We start from the raw sequence: 24,843 nt of genomic DNA on the forward strand, positions 1-24,843 counted from the left end.
GCAGGCTTCAAGTGAAGTAAGTGTATAAGTGTGTGTATACACTTGCACACAGATACATGAACATACACACAGAGTTGGTGGTGGTGGTTTAATCTCTAAGTCATGCCTGACTCTTTGCAACCCCATGGTCTGTAGCCTACCAAACTCCTCTGTCCATGGAATTCTCCAGGCAAGAATACCAGAATAAGTCGCCATTTCCCTCTTCAGAGGATCTCCTTGACCCAGGGATCGAATCCACATCTCCTGCACTGCAGGTGGATTCTCTACCACTGAGCCACCGGGAAAGCACACACGGAGCTAGGGTATGATCTTAGTGCCAGGAATGACTGTGGATAGCAGTTGCTTCCTTATTTACAAGTGGGAAAACCAAAGCTTGCTAAGCTTGGGTAGTTTGCCAAAAGTCATAAAGTAGCAAAGCTCAGGGTTTATGTTTGTAGTAAGTAAACTAGTTCTCATAAAGCACTAGGATTCCATGAGATATTTAATAAGCAAATTGATATCTGGGACCCTCAGAGATAGGAGTTTCTTTTTCCCTTAATGTTTTTCTCCCAATGGATTACACTGAGTTGGAAACCAATAACACTGGTGTGGAAATGTTAGGTAGTTAGAATAGGAAAAAGGAGTCCAGAATGGTGGCGGCTAAAAGACAAGGAAGGGAAAAGCCTGAGAAAATAAAACAAAAGAAGGTCCGAGGACAGGAGTGAGGACCTTAGGTAGAAAAAAATAGAAGTCCTGGCTAGCCCAATTTACATAGGGCAAGCCCAGGGGGAGGAAAAAACATGTAAGAAAGGGAACCAAAGGGCCAGGGGTCTCTCTCCCACGAGCATATGCTCGCTCTCTCTCTCTCTCTCTCCTGTGCACATGCGCTCTCTCTTCTCTTCACGTCTTTTGGGTCGGCATGCCTTCACACCTCAAGGATGTATTTTCCTTTATTTTCTAAATAAAACTGAGCTGCAACACTGTCCAAGAGCTGTGACGCACCGAGGGCTTTAACGTCCGTTACTTCAAATTTTTGTGGTGATGAGACAGAACCGAGGAAATTACACATTCCCCTAACATCTGTGGTGCCGTGACTCAGATTTAACCTGGCTGAAACAACCTCGGCACGGCCCCGCAAGGAGGAGGCCAAGCAAAGCAGGAGCCCACCTTGGCAAAAGCTCCCACAGTAGAAGCGGAACGCGAAGAAAACCCAGCACAGGGGAAGTGACAAGAAGCCCGGCGTGCTGGAAACCGGAACAGCGAAAAACGAACTCAGCAGAAAGCTCACATGGCTCAGTCTCAGATTCCAGAAGACCTCCGGTTAAGGTAGGAGGTCCTCACTCCTGTGGCGGGAGGGACATGTGCCTAATGAAATCTTAATTCCTTTACAATCTCTCATTTCTTGTTTCCTCGAAACCCCCCGCGAGCAGGCAAGTGGCAATGGGCGTAATTGAGGGACTCTGGAGAGGCTAATTCTCAGTATGTCCCAAAGGCTCCATTCTCTGCTGAGCCCCAGGAGCTGTTACCCAAGCTGTTGGGGGTTCTTCTGTCCTTAATCTTCTTTGTGCCAAGGATCAAGCCAATGAAAACTGAGCACAGGTCAGGTATTCAGCAGATTTTCTGGCAGGCTATGAAGGGGATTCCTTGGCATGTTTTTTCCACTGCTTTTTCCTCCAGTTCCTCAGCTCCTCTCTCCTGGGACTTGAACCTGGCCAAAACCCATGATGCCTGGCTTCAGGACCTAATGAAAATCAGGCTCTGATGTCTCATTGCAAAAATTCAGTGAGAGACACAGCAATAGGTAAGAGGTGGATTTGTTAGGATTCACAGAGAAGCACACTCTAAAGAGTGTGGGCCATTGGAGACAGCAAGTGCTTCCACCATGGAATTCAGTCTGGCGAGGATCTGCAAGCTGGGTGAATTCATATGCTAATGAGTGGGAGGATCACCCCAACCATTGGGGAACCATCCGCTCTTCTGTCTTTGACAATGCCTTGGAGCTGTCCTGCCACCTCTGGGTGTGTCATTTAGCTTACAGATTGAGGATTAAGGTTTACTTGAATTTGACTTGTCATCTTGGACCCAACTGATTTTAATCGGTTTATGTTACGTTATGCACATGGACATCACCAGATGGTCAACACCGAAATCAGACTGATTATATTCTTTGTAGCCAAAGATGGAGAAGCTCTATACAGTCAGCAAAAACAAGACCGGGAGCTGACTGTGGCTCAGATCATGAACTCCTTATTGCCAAATTCAGACTTAAACTGAAGAAAGTAGGGAAAACTACTAGACCATTCAGGTATGACCTAAATCAAATCCCTTATGACTATACAGTGGAAGTGAGAAATAGATCTAAGGGACTAGATCTGATAGACAGAGTGTCTGATGAACTATGGACGGAGGTTTGTGACATTGTACAGGAGACAGGGATTAAGACCATCCCCATGGAAGAAATGCAAAAAGGCAAAATGGTTGTCTGAGGAGGCCTTACAAATAGCTGTGAAAAGAAGAGAAGCACAAAGCAAAGGAGAAAAGGAAAGACATTCCCATTTGAAGGCAGAGTTCCAAAGAACAGCCAGGAGAGATAAGAAAGCCTTCCTCAGTGATCAGTGCAAAGAAATAGAGAAAAACAACAGAATGGGAAAGACTAGAGATCTCTTCAAGAAAATTAGAGATACCAAGGGAACATTTCATGCAAAGATGGGTTCGATAAAGGACAGAAATGATATGGACCTAACAGAAGCAGAAGATATTAAGAAGAGGTGGCAAGAATACACAGAAGAACTGTACAAAAATGATCTTCATGACCCAGATAATCACGATGGTGTGATCACTCACCTAGAGCCAGACATCCTGGAATGTGAAGTCAAATGGGCCTTAGAAAGCATCACTACAAACAAAACTAGTGGAGGTGATGGAATTCCAGTTGAGCTATTTCAAATTCTAAAAGATGATGCTGTGAAAGTGCTGCACTCAATATGCCAGCACATTTGGAAAACTCAGCAGTGGCCACAGGACTGGAAAAGGTCAGTCTTCATTCCAATCCCAAAGAAAGGAAATCCCAAAGAATGCTCAAACTACCACACAATTGCACTCATCTCACACGCCAGTAAAGTAATGCTCAAAATTCTCCAAGCCAGGCTTCAGCAATACATGAACCGTGAACTTCCAGATGTTCAAGCTGGTTTTAGAAAAGGCAGAGGAGCCAGAGATCAAATTGCCAACATCCGGTGGATCATTGAAAAAGCAAGAAAGTTCCAGAAAAACATCTATTTCTGCTTTATTGACTATGCCAAAGCCTTTCACTGTGTGGATCACAATAAACTGTGGAAAATTCTGAAAGAGATGGGAATACCAGACCACCTAACCTGCCTCTTGAGAAACCTATATGCAGGTCAGAAAGCAACAGTTAGAACTGGACATGGAACAACAGACTGGTTCCAAATAGGAAAAGGAGTACATCAAGGCTGTTAATTGTCACCCTGCTTATTTAATTTATATGCAGAGTACATTATGAGAAACGCTGGGCTGGATGAAGCACAGGCTGGAATCAAGATTGCTGGGAGAAATATCAATAACCTCAGATATGCAGATGACACCACCCTTATGGCAGAAACTGAAGAGGAACTAAAAAGCCTCTTGATGAAAGTGAAAGAGGAGAGTGAAAAAGTGGGCTTAAAGCTCAACATTCAGAAAACTAAGATCATGGCATCCGCTCCCATCACTTCATGGGAAATAGATGGGGAACAGTGGAAACAGTGTCAGACTTTATTTTGGGGGGCTCCAAAATCACTGCAGATGGTGATTGAAGCCATGAAATTAAAAGACGCTTGCTCCTTGGAAGGAAAGTTATGACCAACCTAGATAGCATATTAAAAACAGAGACATTACTTTGCCAACAAAGGTTCATCTAGTCAAGGCTATCGTTTTTCCAGTGGTCATGTATGGACGTGAGAGTTGGACTGGAAGAAAGCTGAGTGCCGAAGAATTGATGCTTTTGAACTGTGGTGTTGGAGAAGACTCTTGAAAGTCCCTTGGACTGCAAGGAGATCCAACCAGTCCATCCTAAAAGAGATCAGTCCTGGGTGTCCACTGGAAGGACTGATGTTGAAGCTGAAACTCCAATACTTTGGCCACCTCATGCGAAGAGTTGACTCACTGGAAAAGACCCTGATGCTGGGAGGGATCAGGGGCAGGAGGAAAAGGGGACGACAGAGGATGAGATGGCTGGATGGCATCACCGACTCAATGGACATGAATTTCAGTAAACTCCGGGAGTTGGTGATGGACAGGGAGGCCTAGCATGCTGCGATTCATGGGGTTGCAAATAGTTGGACACGACTGAGTGACTGAACTGACTGACTGACTAACTGATGTTATGCCCTTGTGCTATGTCATTCTTTCAAAAGTTGTGCCCAGACCCCTTCCCTCCTGTTTTATACTCTTTTCCAGAGCCCCGTCCAGGCCCACAATGTTGCCTCTACAATCTTTTGGAGAAGATAGCTGACCCTTGGGAGGGAAATACTGTATAATATCCAATCCCTCTAGATATTCATCTTCCACCTTCCATCTTCCAGCCCTTCATCTTCCATGTTTCCTACAACATGAGCAACATCAGCATCTCTCAGTGAACCTGCTAGGGCGGGCGACAGGCACACAATGCCTGCTAGAAGTCCATCAGCTGGCATCCCTTCAAAGGCATTTGGGCTTCCCAGGATAATGTTTGCCACTTTGGGAGTTAGCCCTGCAAGCTGTTTAGGCCCAAACCCTTACCACCCTTCTCCTAAAGTTACAAACATACCTCCAGATCAAATCTCCACTCCACTTTTATGGAACATCTGGTCTGTTGCCTCTTACCAATTTGTTCTTAAGCCAATTACTAACTCCTACAACCAGGACCCTGCCCCCTTGTAGGCAACATTGCTCCACCCAGCCTATTATTAAAATACTTTAATGCCCCTAACAGGGCCAGATAACCCACTCCTTTGTCATTACTTCTGTTATTACCTAAAGTGGGTCTATGACAATGAAATGTTTACCACTGGAGACACTCTAACCTGCTCTTATGGAGGACTGGGCAGGGGGAAATCAGTGACTTACAATCCCTTAGAGCAGTAAGAGGATAAGGCTTATGACTGCTTCACCAGGTTCCCAGTCTCAGGGCACAGGCTTGGATTGCTTTACATCATGATACCTATTCCCATCTGTGGTGAACAAACTGGCAATGAGTTAAAATTACACCTCTTAGTCTTACCCAGCACTGGTCACACTGGAGACCTTGGGGATGCCCAACTCCAGCCTGGGGGTCCCAGGAGGTCAACCTGCCTTGACCTGCCCAGGGATCTGGATCTCAAAAGGTTGTCACACCTCAACCTGGTTGGGGATCTGCCAGTTCAGGGGTCCCAGGAGGTCTTCATGCCTCAACCTGCCCAGTGACCCAATTCTCAGGAGGCCAACCTGCCTCAACCTTGCCCAGGGGTTCAATCTCCAGGAGGCTGTCACTCCTCAGTCTGCCTGGGGATCTGCACCCTGATCCAGGGACGCCTGGCTCTCAGGTTGCAACGGTACTGGGTAGGATAAGCTTCAGAAAGACTCACCCCTAAGGAAGTCCACCCATGGAAATAGAAGGAAGCCTATTACTTGTAGGACTGTGCCCAGTCTCAGCAATAACTCACGACCCCAACAAGAACCCCACTGCCTTTCTGGAAAGGCTAAAAGAGGCCCTCCAAAAGTTTACCAATCTGGACTTAGACTCTTATGAGGGACAGTTGATTTTAAAAGACAAATTCCTGTCCCAATGTGCATCAGATAGCAGAATAAAGTTATAACAGCTACAGCAGCAGGACTCTGCTGCCTCTTTAGATGAGATGGTCCAGACAGCCACCAATACCTTTTATAACAGAGAACAGAAGAAGGAGGCTAAGGCCCAGGAGAGGGAGAAAAGGAAAGAGACAAGGCATGCTCAGATGCTGGCTGCCTTCCAGGGAAACCCTATGGCAAACCCCGAGTCCTTGAAGGACAAGGCACGAGGCAAATGCCTAATCTGTAGATAGACGGGGCACTGGGCCAAAGAGTGTCCCAACCATGACAAGTCTCTTAAAACAGCATGCTATAAATGCTATCAACTGGGACACTGGGCAGCACTCTGCCCTTGGGACCCAAGAGCCTCAAGGTCAAGCGCCAAGCCTTCCCTCAGGATGGTTCAACAGGACTGACATGGCCTGCTCCAACCAGTCCGTCTGTCACAGATAACCATCACGGGGCTGGAGCTGAGGGTGCAACTGGATGTGGCAGGTAGGACTGAGAGTTTCTTGGTTGACATAGGGGCTACCTACTCTGTCCTGACCTCCTACTCTGGAGCCTTCTCCTCCCAAACCTGTACCTTTTTGGGAGCTACAGAAAAAAACAGTTACAAAAAGATTCACCTGAGCACTTTGTTGCTGGGATGAACAAATATTTTCCCACCAGTTTCTAGTGGTCCCGGACTGTCCTCCTCCCTTATTGGGAAGAAATCTCTCCCTGCCTTTGAATCCTTGCAGCTATTGCAGTCCTGATAGAAGATGCTTTAAAACTCTCTTTTGAGGGCAAACTAACTGTTTTTTACCATCCACCAAGTGAAACAACTCCTAAATGGGAGAGGCCATTTATGGATGTCTGATCAAAGAATCCTCAGATATCAAGTAGTGCTGATGGAAAATCCAGGCCTCACTATATCCCCTTGTGAGGTTCTTAACCCAGCCACCCTCCTGCCTACCCCTGAGGGCTCTCTCCCTTTTCACTCTTGCCTAGAAACCTTGGACCAATGGACAAAACCCTGAGAGGGATTGTCAGAATATTTTCTGACCAATCCTGAGGAAATCTGGTACACTGATGGAAGCAGCTTTGTCTTGGATGGAAAAAGAAGAGCCGGATATGCAGTAGTCTCCAATTTTGAGACCATAGAGGCTAAACCTTTGCTACCAGGTACTTCAGCCCAATTAGCTGAGCTCATAGCCCTGACTTCAGCTTTAGAGCTGGGAAAAGGAAAAAGAATAGCCATTTACACTGACTCCAAGTATCCCTTTCTGGTGATACATGCACATGCTGCTATTTGGAAAGAAAGAGGCCACTTGACCACCCGAGGGTCCCCAATCAAATATGGTGATCAAATCCTTAGACTTGAAGGTAGTCCAACTATATGACTATAAGGCAAGTGGTCTCTTATCCCACTTGCCAATTAAACAACACCCAAGGAGCTCAAAGACCACAGCTGGCCCAGACCATCCAATGACGTGGGACCTACCCAGGAGAGGACTGGCAGACAAATTTCACCCAGATGCCAGTTTCTCAAGGGTATAAATACCTACTAGTCATGATAGATACATTCATAGGATGGATTGAAGGCTTTCCCACCCAGACTGAGAGGACTGAGGAAGGTGGTAAAAAATTTGCTCCATGAAATCATTCCGAGATTTGGTCTGCCCAGGTCATTACAAAGTGACAATGGGACATCATTTACTTCTAAGGTTACCCAAGGGGTCTCTAAAGCATCGGGCATTACTTATTATCTCCATTGTGCCTGGAGGCCTCAGTCTTCAGGAAAAGTAGAAAGAGCCAACCAATTCGTAAAATCAGCAATAAAACAGATAACCCAGAAGACCTCCCTGGGATGGAAGGGAGCTTCCATACCAATAGCTCTCCTCCACACCTGTACTGCTCCTAAGGAACAGATTGGTCTTACTCCTTATGAGATGCTATATGGGAGACCTTTTGTTTATGTCAATGACCTCTTCCTAGGTCCAGAGGCTCAGACTCTCCAGTCTTATACCATGGCCATTGGTCAATTCCAACAGGATATACACTTGTGGGGTGTGAACCAGGACCCGAAAGATTCTAAGGAGTCACCACTATATGCTCCAGGGACTCAAGTCTTAATTAAAATCTGGAAAGATGGGTCCCCAAAGGCTCAACTCCAACCCACATGGAAGGGTCCCTACCTTGTAATACTTTCTACCCCTACAGCAGTCAAAGTACCAGGACATGACTCCTGGATTCACTACTCACGAGTCAAGCCGTGGAAGAAAACAGAAGAGGACACTCAATACACCTGTGAGTCCCTGGGAAATCTCAGATACCTATTCAGAAGTACAAATGAGTGCCATTCTAATGAACACCCCCAAAATCTAGTTTCTGGGGATAAGATTTCTCAGGACAGCTCTAAAGAGCCAACAGCTTGGCAGGGGTTGTACTCCAAAACAGACAGGAGATAGATCTTCTGATCCCTGAATAAGAAGGGACTTGAGCCATCCTGGCAATGGAAATTTAGAGTTGACTAATGCCCCTACTAGTCCTTGTTATGCCATATTGATGCTGCTTATGATTGTTCCATGTATTGTCAATTGTCTAACCCATTTTGTCTCTGCCCAGGTCAACAAGCTACAACATGCAGTGCCAGTTCAACAAGGATATACAAAACTACTGCTGACCACAGAAAATATCACTGACCCTTAGATGGACATCACTATAAGGACTCCGAGGCCCGAGACTAGAAAAGGGGGGAGATCCAATGCCCCTCGCCATCACAGTTCAGCAGGAAGTAGCCAGACAGACCTCGATGCCCCTATTCCCAAAGAATTGGGCCTCCCATCTCTTGAGGGGGGAATGTTAGGTAGTTAGAATAGGAAAAAGGAGTCCAGAATGGCGGTGGCTAAAAGACAAGGAAGGGAAAAGCCCATGAAAATAGAACAAAGGAAGGTCCGAGAACTGGAGTGAGGACCTCAGGTAGAACAAACAGCACTCCTGGCTAGCCCAATTACATAGAGCAGGCCCAAGGGGAGGAAAAAAACATATAAAAAGATGAGCCAAAGGGTCGGGGGTCTCTCTCCCACGCACGCATGCATGCTCTCTCTCTCTCTCTCTCTCTCTCTCTCTCTCTCTCTCTTTCTCTCTCTCCTCTCTGTGCATCTTTTGGGTATGCATGCCCTCACACCTCAAGGATGCATTTTCCTTTATCTAAATAAAACTGTGCTGTAACACTATCTGAGAGCTGTGATGCACCAACGGCTTTAACGTCCATCACTTCAAATTTTTGTTGTGATGAGACAAAACCGAGGAAATTACACTCCCCTAACAGATCAAAGCTCCCAGCAGTTTGAAACTCAGCACACCCAGAGCCTTTCTGGCATCATGTGCCTGGTGCCAGCCCTTCCCTAGGCGCCCGTGATGACTGTGTCCTGTCCTCCTCTGGCTGCTGGCTTTCCATTTCCTGCCAGTTCCTGTCATTCTTCCTACCACCCCAAAGGGGAGAATTCAGTTCCGGAAGTTCTGCCATAGGCCTGCATCTGCTCATTCTCTGGTCCACACCCAGCTCCTGGAGGTCCTGTTTACCTTCACAGCTTCATCAACTACCTCTTGCTGTTCAGTCACTCAGTAGTGTCCAGCTCTTTCCGACCCCATGGACTGCAGCATGCCAGGCTTCCCTGTCTTTCACTATCTCCTGGAGTTTGTTCACACTCATGTGCATTGAGTCGATGAAGCTATCTAACCATCTCATCCTCCGCTGCCCCTTCTGTTGCCTTCAGCTGCAACTAAACCTGAATCTCCAGGCTCTTCCTTCTTCCTGAGCTCCAGATGCAAATTCCAAAGTTCTAGAAGTAAAGTCCTGTCTGTACTTCAAACTCAAAATGCCCCAGAGCAAACCCTTTTATCTCTTCAAGAAAATTCCTAATGCTTCCCCTAACTTCCCATTTTCCTATGAATGACATCTGCATTTTCTTAGTTAAAACTGTAGGTGACATTGCCGTCTTCCTTTCCCTTAAACCACAATCAATACACTTCCAAGTCCTATAGCTTCTTCCTCTCCAGAATCTTTGCAGGACACACAGGCAAGCCCTTCTTTCTACTCGTGTAAAGACCTGGCATGTTAGATTCTCTCAGAAGGCCCCTGGGACAAAGATGAGTGGTTCATTTGAAAGTACAGCAGCAGGTGGGAGTAGGGGAGTGGTGAGTGAGTCAGGAAGGCTAGGAAGCAATCAAGAATGTCAGCCAGCAGTTTGTGGCTGTGTATGACTGGGACTCAATCCCACTGGGGCACTTTGGGAGACTGTTGAACAAAGCTCAAAGTTATCTCAACCGAGTGGCAAGGGTTATTGATCCACCAGTTAGTTTCATGGAGAAGGAAATGGCAACCCACTCCAGTATTCTAGACTGGGAAATCTCATGGGCAGAGGAGCCTGGCAGGCTACAGTCCATGGGGTCGCAAAGAGGTGGACACGATTTAGTGACTAAGCACGCACAGTTAACTTCACCATTGGTGGAAGGCATCCTGGAGATTAACCCCTGGCACCCGGTCTGTCCGCAGTACAGGTTCAGCAGCCTTCTGAGACTAGAGGAGGCCCTCCCCACCACCCCCGTTGGAGATGTGAGTGCCTGCAGTGGGAAGCCATCAGTAGGCTAGATGGGAATGGCACGTGTCAAGAGGAAAAAGTCGTGGGAGGGGTGTGGCACCAGCCTTCTCAGCTCCCAGGCCTTTGTACCTTTCACTTGGACCATGAGGTGATACCCTCTGATGTGGTTAACTCCCAGCTTTGCTAATAACCATCCATAATCACACATCCCACTCACTGCGAGATTAATCTTCCTAGAGAACATTTCCAGCTCTAATCAGGACAGAGTTTCTGATTAAAACGCTCCATTAGCTTTCCATTGCTGACTGAATTAAATACAAAGTTCCCTGTTAAGGCCCTTCATAATATGCCCAGTCACCTTTCCAGCCCTGTGTCACTATTCCTCCATCTGTATGGATTCTGGTCCATGGACACTGCCCATCTCTTGTCCACTAAGTCTCTCAATACCCTTGTCACCTGTGTAAACTTCTGCCACATGGCCTGCACGGTCAGCTCTGCCTGCTGAAATCATGCCTTGAACTGATTCAATAAACGTCAGAAAAAAGGTCAGACTTAGGAACTCACAGCCATTCCCAATTCTATCCCGACTTGTCCCGGCCAGCCTGCTCCCAGCCCTTATGATATATGTGAGGCTCTCTCTCTTATTATCTTGCTCCTCTCCATCTCGGACAGTCATTAAACACTTGTTAGATTACAGGGAAACACACAGGATGGAAAGTGAGATGACCTGGTAACTTCAGATATGCAAAACTGTATATCACACAACCTATCGATACTTGACAGGGCTCCAACAGGAAACATCATATGCTTTCTTCATAGGACTTCAGTTCCACTAAAGAAAGAATTCATCTCGGACACACAGCAAAGACATTTACAGGGGGGTAATACATCAAATTGGTAGGTCTGGCAGAAATTTTCTTCAGATTTGAAGATATAACTTTATAGCATATTTTTAATTAATTTAACTGGAGGATGATTACATTATCGTGTTGGTCTCTGCCATACATCAACATGAATATACACATGTCCCCTCCCTTTTGAACCTCCCTCCCACCTCCTACCCCCTACCAACCCTTAAGTTGTCACAGAGCATTAGATTTGAGCTCCAAACTTCATGCAGCAAATTTCCACAGGCTATCTATTTTACATATGATGATGTATACGTTTCAGTGCTACTCTCTCCATCTGCCTCACCTTCTCCTTTCTCTGCTGTGTCTACAAGTCAGCTCTTTATGTCTCTGTCTCCTTCACTGCCCTGCAAACAGGTTCATCAGTACCATCTTCCTAGGTTCCACATATATGTGTTAATAAATGATATTAACATCTTTTTAGATAAAACACGCTAGTTAATCCTCTTCTTCCCAACCCAGGGATTGAACCCATGTCTCCTGCATTACAGGCAGACTCTTTACCATCTGAGCTACCAGGCAAGCCCCAGTTGCTAGGGGCTACTATTAATTTTATCACTAGCAACTATCATATTGCAGTAATCCTTGCCTTATTTCATGCTTCCAGAACAGAGGTAAAGTAAGCCACATCTAATCACTAAGGGAAGGAAGAATGACCTGGTAGGATTCAATTGAGTGATGATCTCCTTTTATAGTAAAAAGAGGATGAGAAAGGTATTCTTAAAAAATGCAGAAAAATCTAAAGAAGAGATAACCTTCAAGCAGACATTGGACATAAGTATTTTTACAAGTTAGAATAATTTGATGATAATTACAAACCAAGATTATTCATATGGTTCAATATGAATAGTATTGAAACTAAATAGTAGACAAACAATAGTAATTTCTTAAATGGCTATTAGAGTTAATTTTCTTTTTCATTTTTAAACACCAAAACATTTCATATTGGGATATAGCTGATTAACAATGTTGTGATAGTCTCAAGTGAACAGGGAAGGGACTCAGCCATATGTAAACAGTACCCATTCTCCTTCAAACCCCCTCCCATCCATGCCGGCACATAACACTGAGCAGAGTTCCATATGCCTTACAATAGGATTTTGTTAGTTATCCATTTTAAATAAAGCAGTGGGTACATGACTGTCAGAAGTTAGTTTTTAAAAAAAGCTTTGATGAGAAAAATGTAGCAAAATTAATTCTAAATTATTAATACATAATAGATCAGAAAAGAATAAAGCATATATTTTATATTTATCTATGAATGATATCTAATTTACCCATAACTTCCAAAAAGTAGACACAGTGATTTCTCCTTATCCCGAAAGAGAATTTTCTTGTCCTGATTTAGAAGTCATTTGTTTTATAAAATGCAAATTTCATTTTAAAAATGTGGGGAGTATAGAAAAAATTAAAATTCACCCTGTTAATCGGATAGCCTGACTCTCCCTAGCTATTCTGGGAGCAGATTAATTTGCTAATCTGCAGAAAAAGCCATAACCCGGGACCTCTCTCTCAATGCCTGCTGCCTATCCTACACTGAACCAGGCCAGCTCAAAAACAGATTTCAGTTTTCTGTTTCAGAAAAAAAATAAAACCAGAAAAGGTACAAATATCTTTTTTTTAATAAATATCTTTTTTAAAATCACTTACATTTCATATTTACTCTAATGTCTTGATAAACATCAAGCTTAAATATTTCATTTTACAGTCTTCTTCTTACTAGTATTTAAAGGTCTGTACTTAAATATTTGATAAGATGATGCTTAAATAAACCCTGTGAAATGTTGCATGGATGTAGGCTACCCCCAAAGGGATAATCCATTTATAATAGGGCTAACTATGCTTCTGTCAACTACAAATTGGCACTTACCAAGAGCATTGCCAAGGACTGAACAACAAAGGCATTTGCCAACTGCCTCTATGGAGATTGAACCCCATGTTGCTATAGCTGCTGACCTTCAACAACCCCTAAGGGAGTTCAGCGTGGAGAGAGGAGCTCTGGGCTCCAGGGAATCTGGTGGGACAGGACTTTAGATAGTTGGATGTTTTTAGGAACAGATTTTATGATCTCAGTCCTTGCATCTCCTCATATCTAGAGAAGCACAAGTCCCTTCATGGTGATACCAGATCCTCACGACTAACAAAAAACCTTTTGTAAAATGAGTGCTTCATTGTATTAAACTCCCCCTTCACCAAAACCTTATATATTGACTTTCCCCCACTAACCACTTTGGAGCGGTCTCTCAGAGATGCAGCTTCCCAGGCTGCAGTCCTCATTTTGCCCCAAATAAAACTTAACTCACAACTCTGAAGTTGTACATCTTTTTTAGTTGACACTTTTTAACTGCTCTCCACGTTTTTGTTATCGTGTTGTTTTGTTTTCACTCAACCCACTCCCAGTCCAGGACTTAGTGAGCTGCCCAAATCATTCTTAGGAAAACTGACCCTATTTCTGGAAGCTGAGTTTGTTAAATAAGGAGTCAGAGAAAACAAATGTACGTGCATCTCTAAGCAAAACCAGTTCTGTAATGAATAATCATTTCGCCTCCATGGACAGACATACAAAATGACCAGGTAGCTAAATATGTCTGAGAATTCGTTAATTATTTAAAGCAATCAATCACAAAACAAAGGGCCCCAGGAAATATCCTGGCCAACTCTGAGGCCAAAATAGCCTGTATGCCGTGTTCCTGCTAACATTCTGGATGGCTATATCGCACATGCTTATGCAGTCATGCTGCAAAGCGACTCCGATAAATGAGCACAGTTTGTTAGTGGCTTACAGCAGGCCAGTCACACAGACAGGAGTTCTCAGATCAGGATCCTAAGAAACCTGGGACTCCCCACCACCTCATCGCAATTTTCAGCCCGGCCTACAGACAAGAAAGAGGGCGTTAGGACAAAAACAGACCCGGGGACTCCCATCCAAGTACTAACCAGGCCCGAGCCTGCCTAGCTTCTGAGATCAGATGAGATTGAGCACATTCAGGGTGGTATGGCCGTAGACCAGACCCGGGGACTCCACCCCAGGTCAAATGAATCAGAATCTTTGGAGGATGGCATTCAGGGATCAGAGATTTTTCGAAGGTCTCCAGAGGATCCTGCTGTGCAGCCAGGGCTGAGAACCAACTGCTTAAAGGGAATAAAGAACCAGGGTGAGAGCCGAGCCAAGGGAGGAGGAGGCGGCAGTGACAAGAATGACAAAGCCTACCTAGAGGACTGGGGAAGAGGAACATCTAGTTCTACAGGGATCGCCTGCAGCGCACAAAGTACTGCTCACAGCAAAACCCCTGGCGGCTCAGACGGTCAAGAATTCACCTGCAATGCAAGAGACCCGGGTTCTATCACAAAGAACCCCTGAAGAAGGAAATGGCAACCCACTCCAGTATTCTTGCCTGGAGAATCCCATGGAGAGGACCTTGGCCGGCTACAGTCTGTGGGGTCACAAAGAGTCAGACACGACTGACTAACACTCACGGCACAAAGGAACACTTGGCACAGATGAAGCCTTCAATAAATGGTAGTGGGTTATCACATCATTGTTACTCCTAAAATTATCATTGTTATTCCTTAAAGATATACCATTCCTAAAATTCTTTCTTAAACTTATTTTTAATTGGATGATAATTGCTTTACAGTGTTGTGTTGGTTTCTGCCATATGACAACATGAATCGGCCATAAGTATACATATGTCCCCTCCCTCTTGAACCTTCCTCCCATCCCACCCCCACATCCCACTCCTCTTAATTGTTGTTCAGTAGCTAAGTCGTATCTGACTCTTTGCAGCCCCATGGACTGCAGCACATCGGGTTCCTCTGTCCATAGGATTTCCCACCCCTCTAGGTTGTCACAGTCCTGCAGTCCATGGCATGCTGCAGTCCATGGGGTCACAAAGAGTAGGGCACTACTTAAGAGACTGAACAACAGCAATCCCACTCCTGGGCATACACACCGAGGAAGCCAGATCTGAAAGAGACACATGTACCCCAATGTTCATTGCAGCACTGTTTATAATAGCCAGGACATGGAAGCAACCTAGATGCCCATCAGCAGACGAATGGATAAGAAAGCTGTGGTACATATACACAGTGAAATATTACTCAGCCATTAAAAAGAACACATTTGAATCAGTTCTAATGAGGTGGATGAAACTGGAGCCCATTATACAGAGTGAAGTAAGCCATAAAGAAAAACACCAATACAGTATACTAACGCATACATATGGAATTTAGAAAGATGGTAACAATAACCCTATATGAAGGACAGAAAAAGAGACACAGATGTATAGAACAGACTTTTGGACTCTGTGGGAGAAGGTGAGGGTGGGATGATCTGAGAGAATAGCATTGAAACAAGTATACTATCAAGTGCGAAACAGATCGCCAGTCCAGGTTTGATGCATGAGACAAGTGCTCGGGGCTGGTGCACTGGGAAGACCCAGAGGGATGGGATGGGGGCGGGGGGGAGGGTTCAGAATGGGGAACACATGTAAATCCATGGCTGATTCATGTCAATGTATGGCAAAAACCACTACAATATTGTAAAGTAATTAGCCTCCAACTAATATTAAAAAAAAAAAGACTGAACAACAGATTGTCACAGAGCAGCAGGTTGAGCTCCCTGTGTTATACAACTTCCCTCTAGATATTTTACTGAAAATTGTTTAAATGTAGAGAAGTGTACAATCTTTTACACACCCACCAAGAGTTGATATTAGTGAGTGATATCACCTCATAACATAGATAATACTGAGATATTACAAGATATTACTGAACTGCACCTATCAGTGCTAGAAGGAAATTCTAAAGGATTCAACACAGTCATATCCACATGTGACTGATGACCTTCCGGGGTTGCTGCGATAGGGAGCAGGAGAGGCTATCTGGGGAAGCATTTAGGAAAGAGCAAACGTAGGTGGCACACATGGCTGGGTATGGGAAAGGCGGTGCCTGAAGGTGAGACTCTGAGGTCTGAACTGTGTCCTGGCCAGCCCTGCACTGTATGCTCCTCCCCCCTCAGACCAGCAAGTCCTTTATCCCTTGTGAATTTCCTAAATCCCTCCCTACCCCATTAACTTCCAAGGTGGAAAAGCTCAGCAGGGAATGAGAGCAGATTTCTCTAGACCTAAGTCCTTAATTAACCACCCAAAGCATCAGAGATTGAGGCAAGATCCCTCTCTTTGAAAACCTTCTTTATCTCAACCCCCAGCTTTTCAGCCTGACTTGACCAAAAGCCAGAGCTGAAAGGTAAAGACACTGGACAATCGGAGTTCCTGCCCTAAGACCATTAATCAGCTTTACAACCTCAGGCCTGTCAGCCCACTTCTCCAGAGGTGTCCTCATCCATTAAATGAGGGTTGTTGAGGTTTTTTTTTTTTGGATTAGAGGATCCCTGAAGCAGAGCTACTTAAAGTGCCAGGCCAGGGTGAGATAAGGGGCTGATGTCAGAATGTAAATCTTCTCTCACCAGGAGAGTGTTTCTATGAGAAAGAAAAAACAATCAGCTCACCTCAGCAGTGTGCTTGGAGCTGAAGTTGGCTCACACTCTCTCATCCTGTCAGCGATGGTGTCAGATAGTTTGAAAACTGGAAGTTGGCCCAGAGACCACATTTGGAGTAGCATGGTTTTAAAGCATTTTCTGGGCTTCCCTGGTGGCTCAGATGGTAAAGAATCCACCTGCAACCTGGGAGACCTGGGTTGGGAAGATCCTCTGGAGGAGGGCATGGGAACCCACTCCAGTATTCTTGCCTGAAAATCCCCATGGACAGAGAAGCCTGGCAGGTTGCAGTCCATGAGGCTGCAAAGAGTCAGACATGACTGAACAACTTTCACTCAAAGTATTTCAAAGTATTTTCTGGCTTCTGCTCCACTGTTGACCCTCCCCCGAACCCACTGAACCAGCTCTAACTTGAACTGGAAAGTACTTAAAGGAGGCTTTTCTTTTCTTTTTTAATATTTATTTATATTTGGCCATGTCAGGTCTTAATTGCAGCACTTAGGATCTAGTTCCCTGACTAGGGAATGGAACCCAGGCTCCCTGCAATAGGAAAAGAGTCTTAACCACTGGACCACCAGGAAAGTCCTAAGGCTTTTCTTTTTAAGAACTTTATTAGTCATGGTTCACTTACCATACAATTCACCCATTTAAGATGTGTTTTTTTTTAAGTATATTTAGAATTGTACAACTATCATCACAATTTTAGAACATTTTCATCACTTCCCAAAGAAACCCTCCAACATTAGCAGTCACTCCCCCTTCCTCAACCCAAGGCAGCCACTAATCTACTTTCCATCTCTACAGATTTGTCTATTTGGAATATTTTGTAGAAATGAAATCATATAGTATGTGATCTTTTATTGGCTTCTTTCACTTAGCATAATGTTCTCAAGTCTCTTTCATATTGTGGCATGTATTAGCACTTTATTCATTTATTAATGCTGAATAGTAATCCATGACCTAGCTGTACCACATTTTATTTATCCATTTGTCTGTTGACGGACATCTGTTTCCTTCCATCTTTTGGTTATTATGAATGTGTGTGTGTGCTTAGTCGTGTCCGACTCTTTGCAATCCCATGCGCCCACCAGGCGCCTCTCTCCATGGGATTCTCCAGGCAAGAATACTGAGTAGGTTGCCATTTCCTCCTCCAAGAGATTTTCCCGACTCGGATCAAACCCTCATCTCTTGCGTCTCCTGTGTTGGCAGACGGATTCTTTACTTCTAGTGACACCTGGGAAGCCTGGTTATTATGAATAACGCTGCTATAAATATGCACGTACGAGTTATTGTATGAATAAATATTTTCATTTCCTGTATATGTACCTAGGAGCAGCATTGCTGGATCATACAGCAACTCAATTTTTAAGTTTTTGAGAAACTGCCAGAATATGTTCCAAAGTAGCTGAGAGGGTTTTCTGGTTGGGTTTAGGGACATAGAAACCTGCATAACCCTGTAAATCAAAGGAGAGGGAGTGTAACCTTTAACAAATGAGGTTTCACTGAGTTCTTTGTAAATCAACATTCCTAAACTAAGCAGGAAACTTGACAGTTCCCAAAGTAATCACTAAGATGAGGAAGTTCGTGTATAACTTGGCTTCCTGGATTCCTGACCTTGAAAACCAACCAGCAGAAAACCAAGAAAAGGCACCGTCCACCTTGAGGGTGCCTGCAGGGATATCTGAGGATTAGTCTACAAAGACTGGGATTCTCTGTCTTCCACAGCTCAGAGGCCCAGAGAGGGCAAAGTGCAGGCTCCTCACTTCCCAGCAAGCAAGGCTTCTGGCTTTCTCTCAATCCTGCAAAAACTAATTAGAAATAAGGACAATATGTTGCTGGAAGATTTCTACTTTCTTATTCTGCTTTGCAGGGTCCATAATCACCCCTATAAATTCTAAGTATATCACCAACTTATTTCAGCAAATCTTTTCCTCTTGCTTTTCTTACACCCCTAAGAGAATGGCTTACCCTAAATTCCATGTCACCTTTGCTAGCTCTCTTAGATTAATTTCAGTTCGAGTCAATTCCTCTCCCTGTTTGATCTTTGCTGATTCATCTTTTGTTCTTTATTATGACTACCCTTAAAGTCTTACTTACTCTGGGTCTGGGCTATATTCAGTCCTTTCTGGAACAGGGGAGGTATAAATACTCATAGAGTTCCTCTAGTATGAAACAGTCATTGTTTGTACCTCTAAGGCACAAAGAAGAAAGGCTCTCAAGAGCTCTCAATATCAAAGCCAGCTCTAACAATCAATATTGGCAATGCATTTTTGTGATCCATTTGGGTACAAATATATATTAAATTATATTTCATTTTTTGTTGTTCAATCACTGTCATGTCCCACTCTTTTTGATCCCATGGACTGTAGCACGCCAGGCTTCCCTGTTCTTCACTATCTCTCAGAATTTGCTCAAACTCATGTCCATTGAGCCAGTGATGCCATCCAATCATCTCATCCTTTGTTGCCCCCTTCTCCTCTTGCCCTCAATTTGTCCCAGCATCAGGGTATTTTCCAATAAGTTGGCTCTTCTCATCAGGTGGTCAAAGTATTGGAGCTTCAGTTTCAGCATCAATCTTTTCAATTCAGGGTTGATTTCCTTTAGGACTGACTGGTTTGATCTCCTTGCTGTCCAAGGGATTCTCAAGAGTCTTCTTCAGCACCACAGTTCGAAAGCATCATTTCTTCAGTGCTCAGCCTTCTTTATGGTTCAACTTTCACATCCATACATGACTACTGGAAAAACCATAGCTTTGACTATATGAACTTCATTGGCAAAGTGATGTCTCTGCTTTTTAATACACTGTCTAGGCTTGTTATAGCTTTTCTTCCAAGGAGGAAGCATCTTTTAATTTCATGGCTGCAGTCACCATCTGCAGTGACTTTGGAACCCAAGAAAATAAAATCTGTCACTGCTTCCACTTTTTCCCTTTCTATTTGCCATGAAGTGATGGGACGAGATACCATGATCTTAGTCATTACATTTAAGTCATTTGATATCCTATTCTTTTTAAAGTTAGATCGAATTAGCCTTTAGGATACAGATATTTGCTGGGGGTATCAGTTCATCAGAATTCAACCAAAGCACTGTAAAAGACGCCAGAGACCAAGCTTCTCTTATCCTCCTGCTTAGAACTCAGTGAGGTCTTTAAAAGTTAAAAAAATAATTACCTAATTACTATCCCTTTGTAAAATCTCCTGAAGTATTCTTGTGGAGATTTTTTTTTTAAATCTATGCAAGTTTATGGGGCTTTCCCAGTGGCTCAGAGCTAAAGAATCTGTCTGCAATGCAGGAGACTCAGGTTTGATCCCTGGGTTGAGCAGATCCCCTGGAGGAAATGGCAACCCACTCCAGTATTCTTGCCAGGAAAATCCCAGGGACAGAGGAACCTGGCAGGCAGAGTCGAACATGACTGAGCATGTAGATGCAAATTTATGGCTCAACGTTACTGGGTTGCTGCCCTCTTTCAAAGTAAATTTCCAATTAAATGTAAATGCTCAGAACAGAAGTTTTCCCAAGCTTCCTCCTCTTCATCTTTTTCTCTCCTCCTTCCTGTTTGTCGTGTTCTAAGAGTCTATCCTTTGCTAGACCAACGGTTCCTAAGCAATCTCATCCACTCCTGACCTCCTGGTTCCACTGTATACCCATAATCCATGGTGACTTTCTCCAGCCTGTATGTCTCTTCTGACAACCAGTCTAGTACATCTGAGTGTTTACGAGAAATTTCCACCTGGATGACATCAAAGCACCCCCAACATCTAAAACTGAACTTGTTATTTTGATAACACCAAAATCTTGTAAATTCTCCTACATTTCCTATTTCGGTAAATATTACCCTTCACCATATTAGCCTTTTACAACTCAGCAAAACTAGACATGCTGACGTTGACTCCCTTCTCTCCACTTCCCATAATACAATGAATACTTTTCTTTCTGCCCCAGAAAAACCCCTCATTTCTGTTCTCTTCCCCTACCTCTACATTCACACTCTGGATTGTTGCTGTTTGGTTGCTCAGACCAGGTAGGCTGACTGTGTGCTTATGTTCTTGATGTTTCTTGTTTGGTGTCCAACTCTTTTGTGACCCTATGGACTACAGCCCACCAGACTCCTCTGTCCATGAGATTTCTCAGACAAGAATATTGGAGTGGGTTACCATTTCCTTCTCCAGGGGATCTTCCCGACCCAAGGATCAAACCTGCATCTCCTGCACTGGCAGGCAGATTCTGTACCACTGAGCCAGCAGGGAAGCCCTTCACACTCTGGATAGATCTTTAGTAATTAATTGCCAAGCCTCCAAGCCTCCTTCCCCTCTGTCACTTTTCTGCTGTGGTTTTCTTTCTAAAACATGACTAAGTTATTTTATATGTCAATTATACATCCATAAAAGAAACTTTAGAAAGAATCAATGGTTCAACACCAGGTTCCTTGGGGTTTTACACATGACTCTTCAAAATCTCGCCCTCCCTTTCTGGGAGAATTCCTAGCACTCCTTGAGCAACAAGAAGGAGTATAGCACAAACGTAAAGAACATAAGCACACAGTCAGCCTACCTGGTCTGAATCCTGGCTCTGAATTTCTTGGTGAGGGCACATGCTTAGCCTACTTGTGCCTCATTTTCTTCATCTGGAAAATGGGGATCATGGTGGCTATGCCCACCTAAATCACAGGCTTGTCTCTATTGCTGAACATCAATAGGAAAAGACATAACTGATATATTCTAAGGACTCAATAAACATTAGAGAAAATGATCACCATCGTTATCCCTCCACAAATAAGGACTTGCTGTCTGCGCTCTTCCTCTCTCCCCTCTGCTGGTTCAACACCATAACCTTTAAGATGCAGCTCAAACCCACCACCACTGTCGTGTTCTCCCACCTTCACCGGGAGTTAGTTACTCCTTCCCTCTAATATCTGTAGCCTTAATACACCTTTTTGTGGTCACAATTAGCACCGTACTGGATATGTTTTTATATATCTCTTGCAACTCAAGTTTCCTAAGAAAGGGTTAGGGCTGTGTGTAATAATGTGTGCACTCCTCACTATGGCCTTGTACAGGTACCTGATTTAATAGGCATACAACACAGCTTTGCTGAACAAACAGATCCTTTGTTCTCATTTTATGGGACCAAATGGCCTTTACTTTTCAGCACGTTATTTTCTTGAGAGCCTAAGACCATGCTTTTCCTAGCTTTGTGTCCTGGAAGCATCTGGAAGGACACACAGCAGACAGGAGCTGCTCAGAAATGACTGGCTTGGTCCAGAGCCAGTGACAGGTTCAAATCTTCCCTTTTAGAGTATCTGCAAACTTACCTATGAGATTCCTACAGGGCTGGACCAAATAAGGAAAGCAGAATCTTCTCCTTCACAAGGAACTAGAGTAAGACCGTAAACACTTTATAACTTTAGCTTTCGCAATCAGGTTGATCTTGATCCCCTCCAGGATTTATCAAGCAAAGTGCAAGAGCTCTTTTCTCCTCCCAAATTCTCATAATGTACCAACATAGTGACATGATCGTAAATTTTTATTTCCAGCATGACTTAATTATTTATAGTCTTAATATCATCCTCTATCAATGATTCAAAAAAAAAATGGTTCTTTCTATTCTGATAGAATTGCCTTTGACCTGTTGAAGTGGTGAGGGACTAAACAGTTGAAAAGCTTCAAGAAAATTTCAGTGAGTGTAATAGTTTCTCATTCCAACTCACAGGTAAAACACCTGATAGTGATGATTTTCCAAGAGATGCAAGAAATTCTATCCTAGCAAAAGCTTAGGGGTTAGAAAAGGGGGGAAAAATGATTTAAAATAATATCTCCTCTATGTAAACTTTGGCAGACAAATAAGCATATAACATGCAGTCAATCTGTTTCAAATAACAATAAATTTCTTAAGTAAATCAAGTATTACTCTATTCATTAATTTTTTTTGGCACTAGTTAATTTTTAAAGAAAATATGTTTTTCATTAAAAATGATGTTGATAAATATTTGTTGATGCTAACCTACAGTAAGTATAAAAGTTAAGTTACAAAATAAAGCCTTATTTTAAAAATTAGAAATATGTAACATTTTAAAATTTAAATATAAGATTTGGATGAACACAGACTAAGAGGATTCCCCTGGTTGTATAATTATGGGTTTTACAAGTTTCTTTTTTCTCCCCTTACCCGTATTTTTCCACAATGAACTTGTATTATTGATATAAAAAGTTATCTTAAATCAAAAAGAGTATCTTTTTGTTATAAAGCTGGAAATGATTTCCTTAAAAATTAAGCTGCTGTCATTAACTTACATTTACTTACCAAGAGATTCTCTCCCGCCACTCCTCTGTTGTTAAAAACCACATATCTAAAAACCAAGAAAATAATTTTTGTTATTTTTATGCATGATCTTAAAATATAATATTAAAATCCTCTTCTTGGGCCTGTATTAGAGCACTAAAAGGTTCTTAGAAATCTGTTCCAAAGAAACAAGGATGCTTGATAATGTCATTAAATGCACTAAAATACATTTCTAGTTCTCTAAAGTCAGCATATGGATTTAAACCAAAAAACTATATATCAAAGTGGTATTAAAGTTTCCTACCAAAATTAGAATCTTTACAACTTCTTCCTATGTAGACCACATGGACTGTACCCCGCCAGGCTCCTCTGTCCATGGGATTCTCCAGGCAAGAATACTGGAGTGGGTTGCCAATTCCTTCTCCAGGGAATCTTCCTGACCCAGGGATTGAACTCACATCTCCTGCATTGAAGGCAGATTCTTTACCATCTGACCCACCAGGGAATGAGCATCTATTCCTATCCTGAGAAATAGCTCTTGTCCCCTCAAAGCTCAGCAAATAGAGAGATTGGAATTTTACCTGTGGGGAAAACATCACAGCAGGTAGAATTTCGAGGGACATGGGACCTGAGCTGGATGGCTGGGTCCCCACTATGCTACTGCTTGGTGTTCGGCTGACCTAGGGGAGGAAAGAATAGCTCTGTGTCCTACAATCCTGTCTGCCTGTCCTGGGTGAGTGGTCATAAGTGAAGGGCTTTAGCGTACCACTGGCTCACAGTAACTATACAAAGACCATAAGCTAATTGGTAGCAATGGTGGTTGCAGCACCACGCTACCTTTACACAGTCATTCTGCACTGGCAAAACTTTCCATCAACCATAACCCCAAATATGTATTTTTGCCATCCTCAAACAAAATCCTGACTTGTGTGTGCAGGGGTTCTCTTTGGCTTACTGAATCTATATTCATGTCAATTAAAATTCATTTTCTTTTTGTCTATCGACTTAACTAATCAATCAAGATTATTTAAGGTTCTAATTTAACCCCACATCCCTTTTGCGTATTTAAAGCATTTACTATCTTTGTTTTCATGATGTATTTAACACAGACGAAATTTTGTATGTACTCTAATTGCCTTCTTTCAAGGCACTGTTGATCAGCGTATGGGTTCTAGTACCAATGAATTGAATATTCACTAATAAATATTCATGACTTGGAAGGACTCAGGGGGTTTAGATTTTACTTCAGGATGTTTTTGCAAAGGAATTCTTTCTCGCATCTGAAAGGTCATATAGACAGCTTTATTATGCCCCACTGAAAGAAGAGGCCCTACTAGAAGGCCCTACTAACAGTTTTGCCAAGAAAATCCACTGGTCATAGCAAATACCCTCCTCCAACAACACAAGAGAAGACTCTACACATGGACATCACCAGATCGTCAACACCGAAATCAGATTGATTGTATTCTTTGTAGCCAAAGATGGAGAAGCTCTATACAGTCAGCAAAACAAGACCAGAAGCCGACTGTGGCTCAGATCATGAACTCCTTACTGCCAAATTCAGACTCAAGTTGAAGAAAGTAGGGAAAACCACTAGACCATTCAGATATGACCTAAATCAAATCCCTTAGGACTATACAGAGGAAGTGACAAACAGATTCAAGGGATTCGATCTGATAGACAGAGTGCCTGAAGAACTATGGACGTAGGTTCGTGACTTTGTACAGGAAGGTGATTAAGACCACCCCCAAGGAAAAGAAATACAAATAGGCAAAATGGTTGTCTGAGG

General features: G+C 43.4%; 1 protein-coding gene and 1 long non-coding RNA gene across 3 annotated transcripts in view; one reads left to right on the forward strand and one right to left on the reverse strand.

Moving 5' to 3' along the window:
• Positions 1-24,843, reverse strand: part of ABHD3 (abhydrolase domain containing 3, phospholipase) — a 56,041-nt gene that overhangs the window by 12,058 nt on the left and 19,140 nt on the right. For both annotated transcript variants that reach the window (XM_070452729.1, XM_020881754.2), the window contains exon 4: positions 23,076-23,121. In XM_070452729.1, the coding sequence (XP_070308830.1) occupies positions 23,076-23,121 (46 nt within the window). The remainder of the gene's footprint in view (positions 1-23,075; positions 23,122-24,843) is intronic.
• Positions 700-9,002, forward strand: LOC139030380 (uncharacterized). The gene is made up of 4 exons (XR_011482736.1): positions 700-1,305; positions 6,775-6,948; positions 7,987-8,073; positions 8,392-9,002. It is a non-coding gene; the product is annotated as an uncharacterized lncRNA (long non-coding RNA).

This window comes from Odocoileus virginianus, chromosome 22 (genome assembly GCF_023699985.2).
Source record: "Odocoileus virginianus isolate 20LAN1187 ecotype Illinois chromosome 22, Ovbor_1.2, whole genome shotgun sequence".
NCBI classification, from domain to species: Eukaryota; Metazoa; Chordata; class Mammalia; order Artiodactyla; family Cervidae; genus Odocoileus; species Odocoileus virginianus.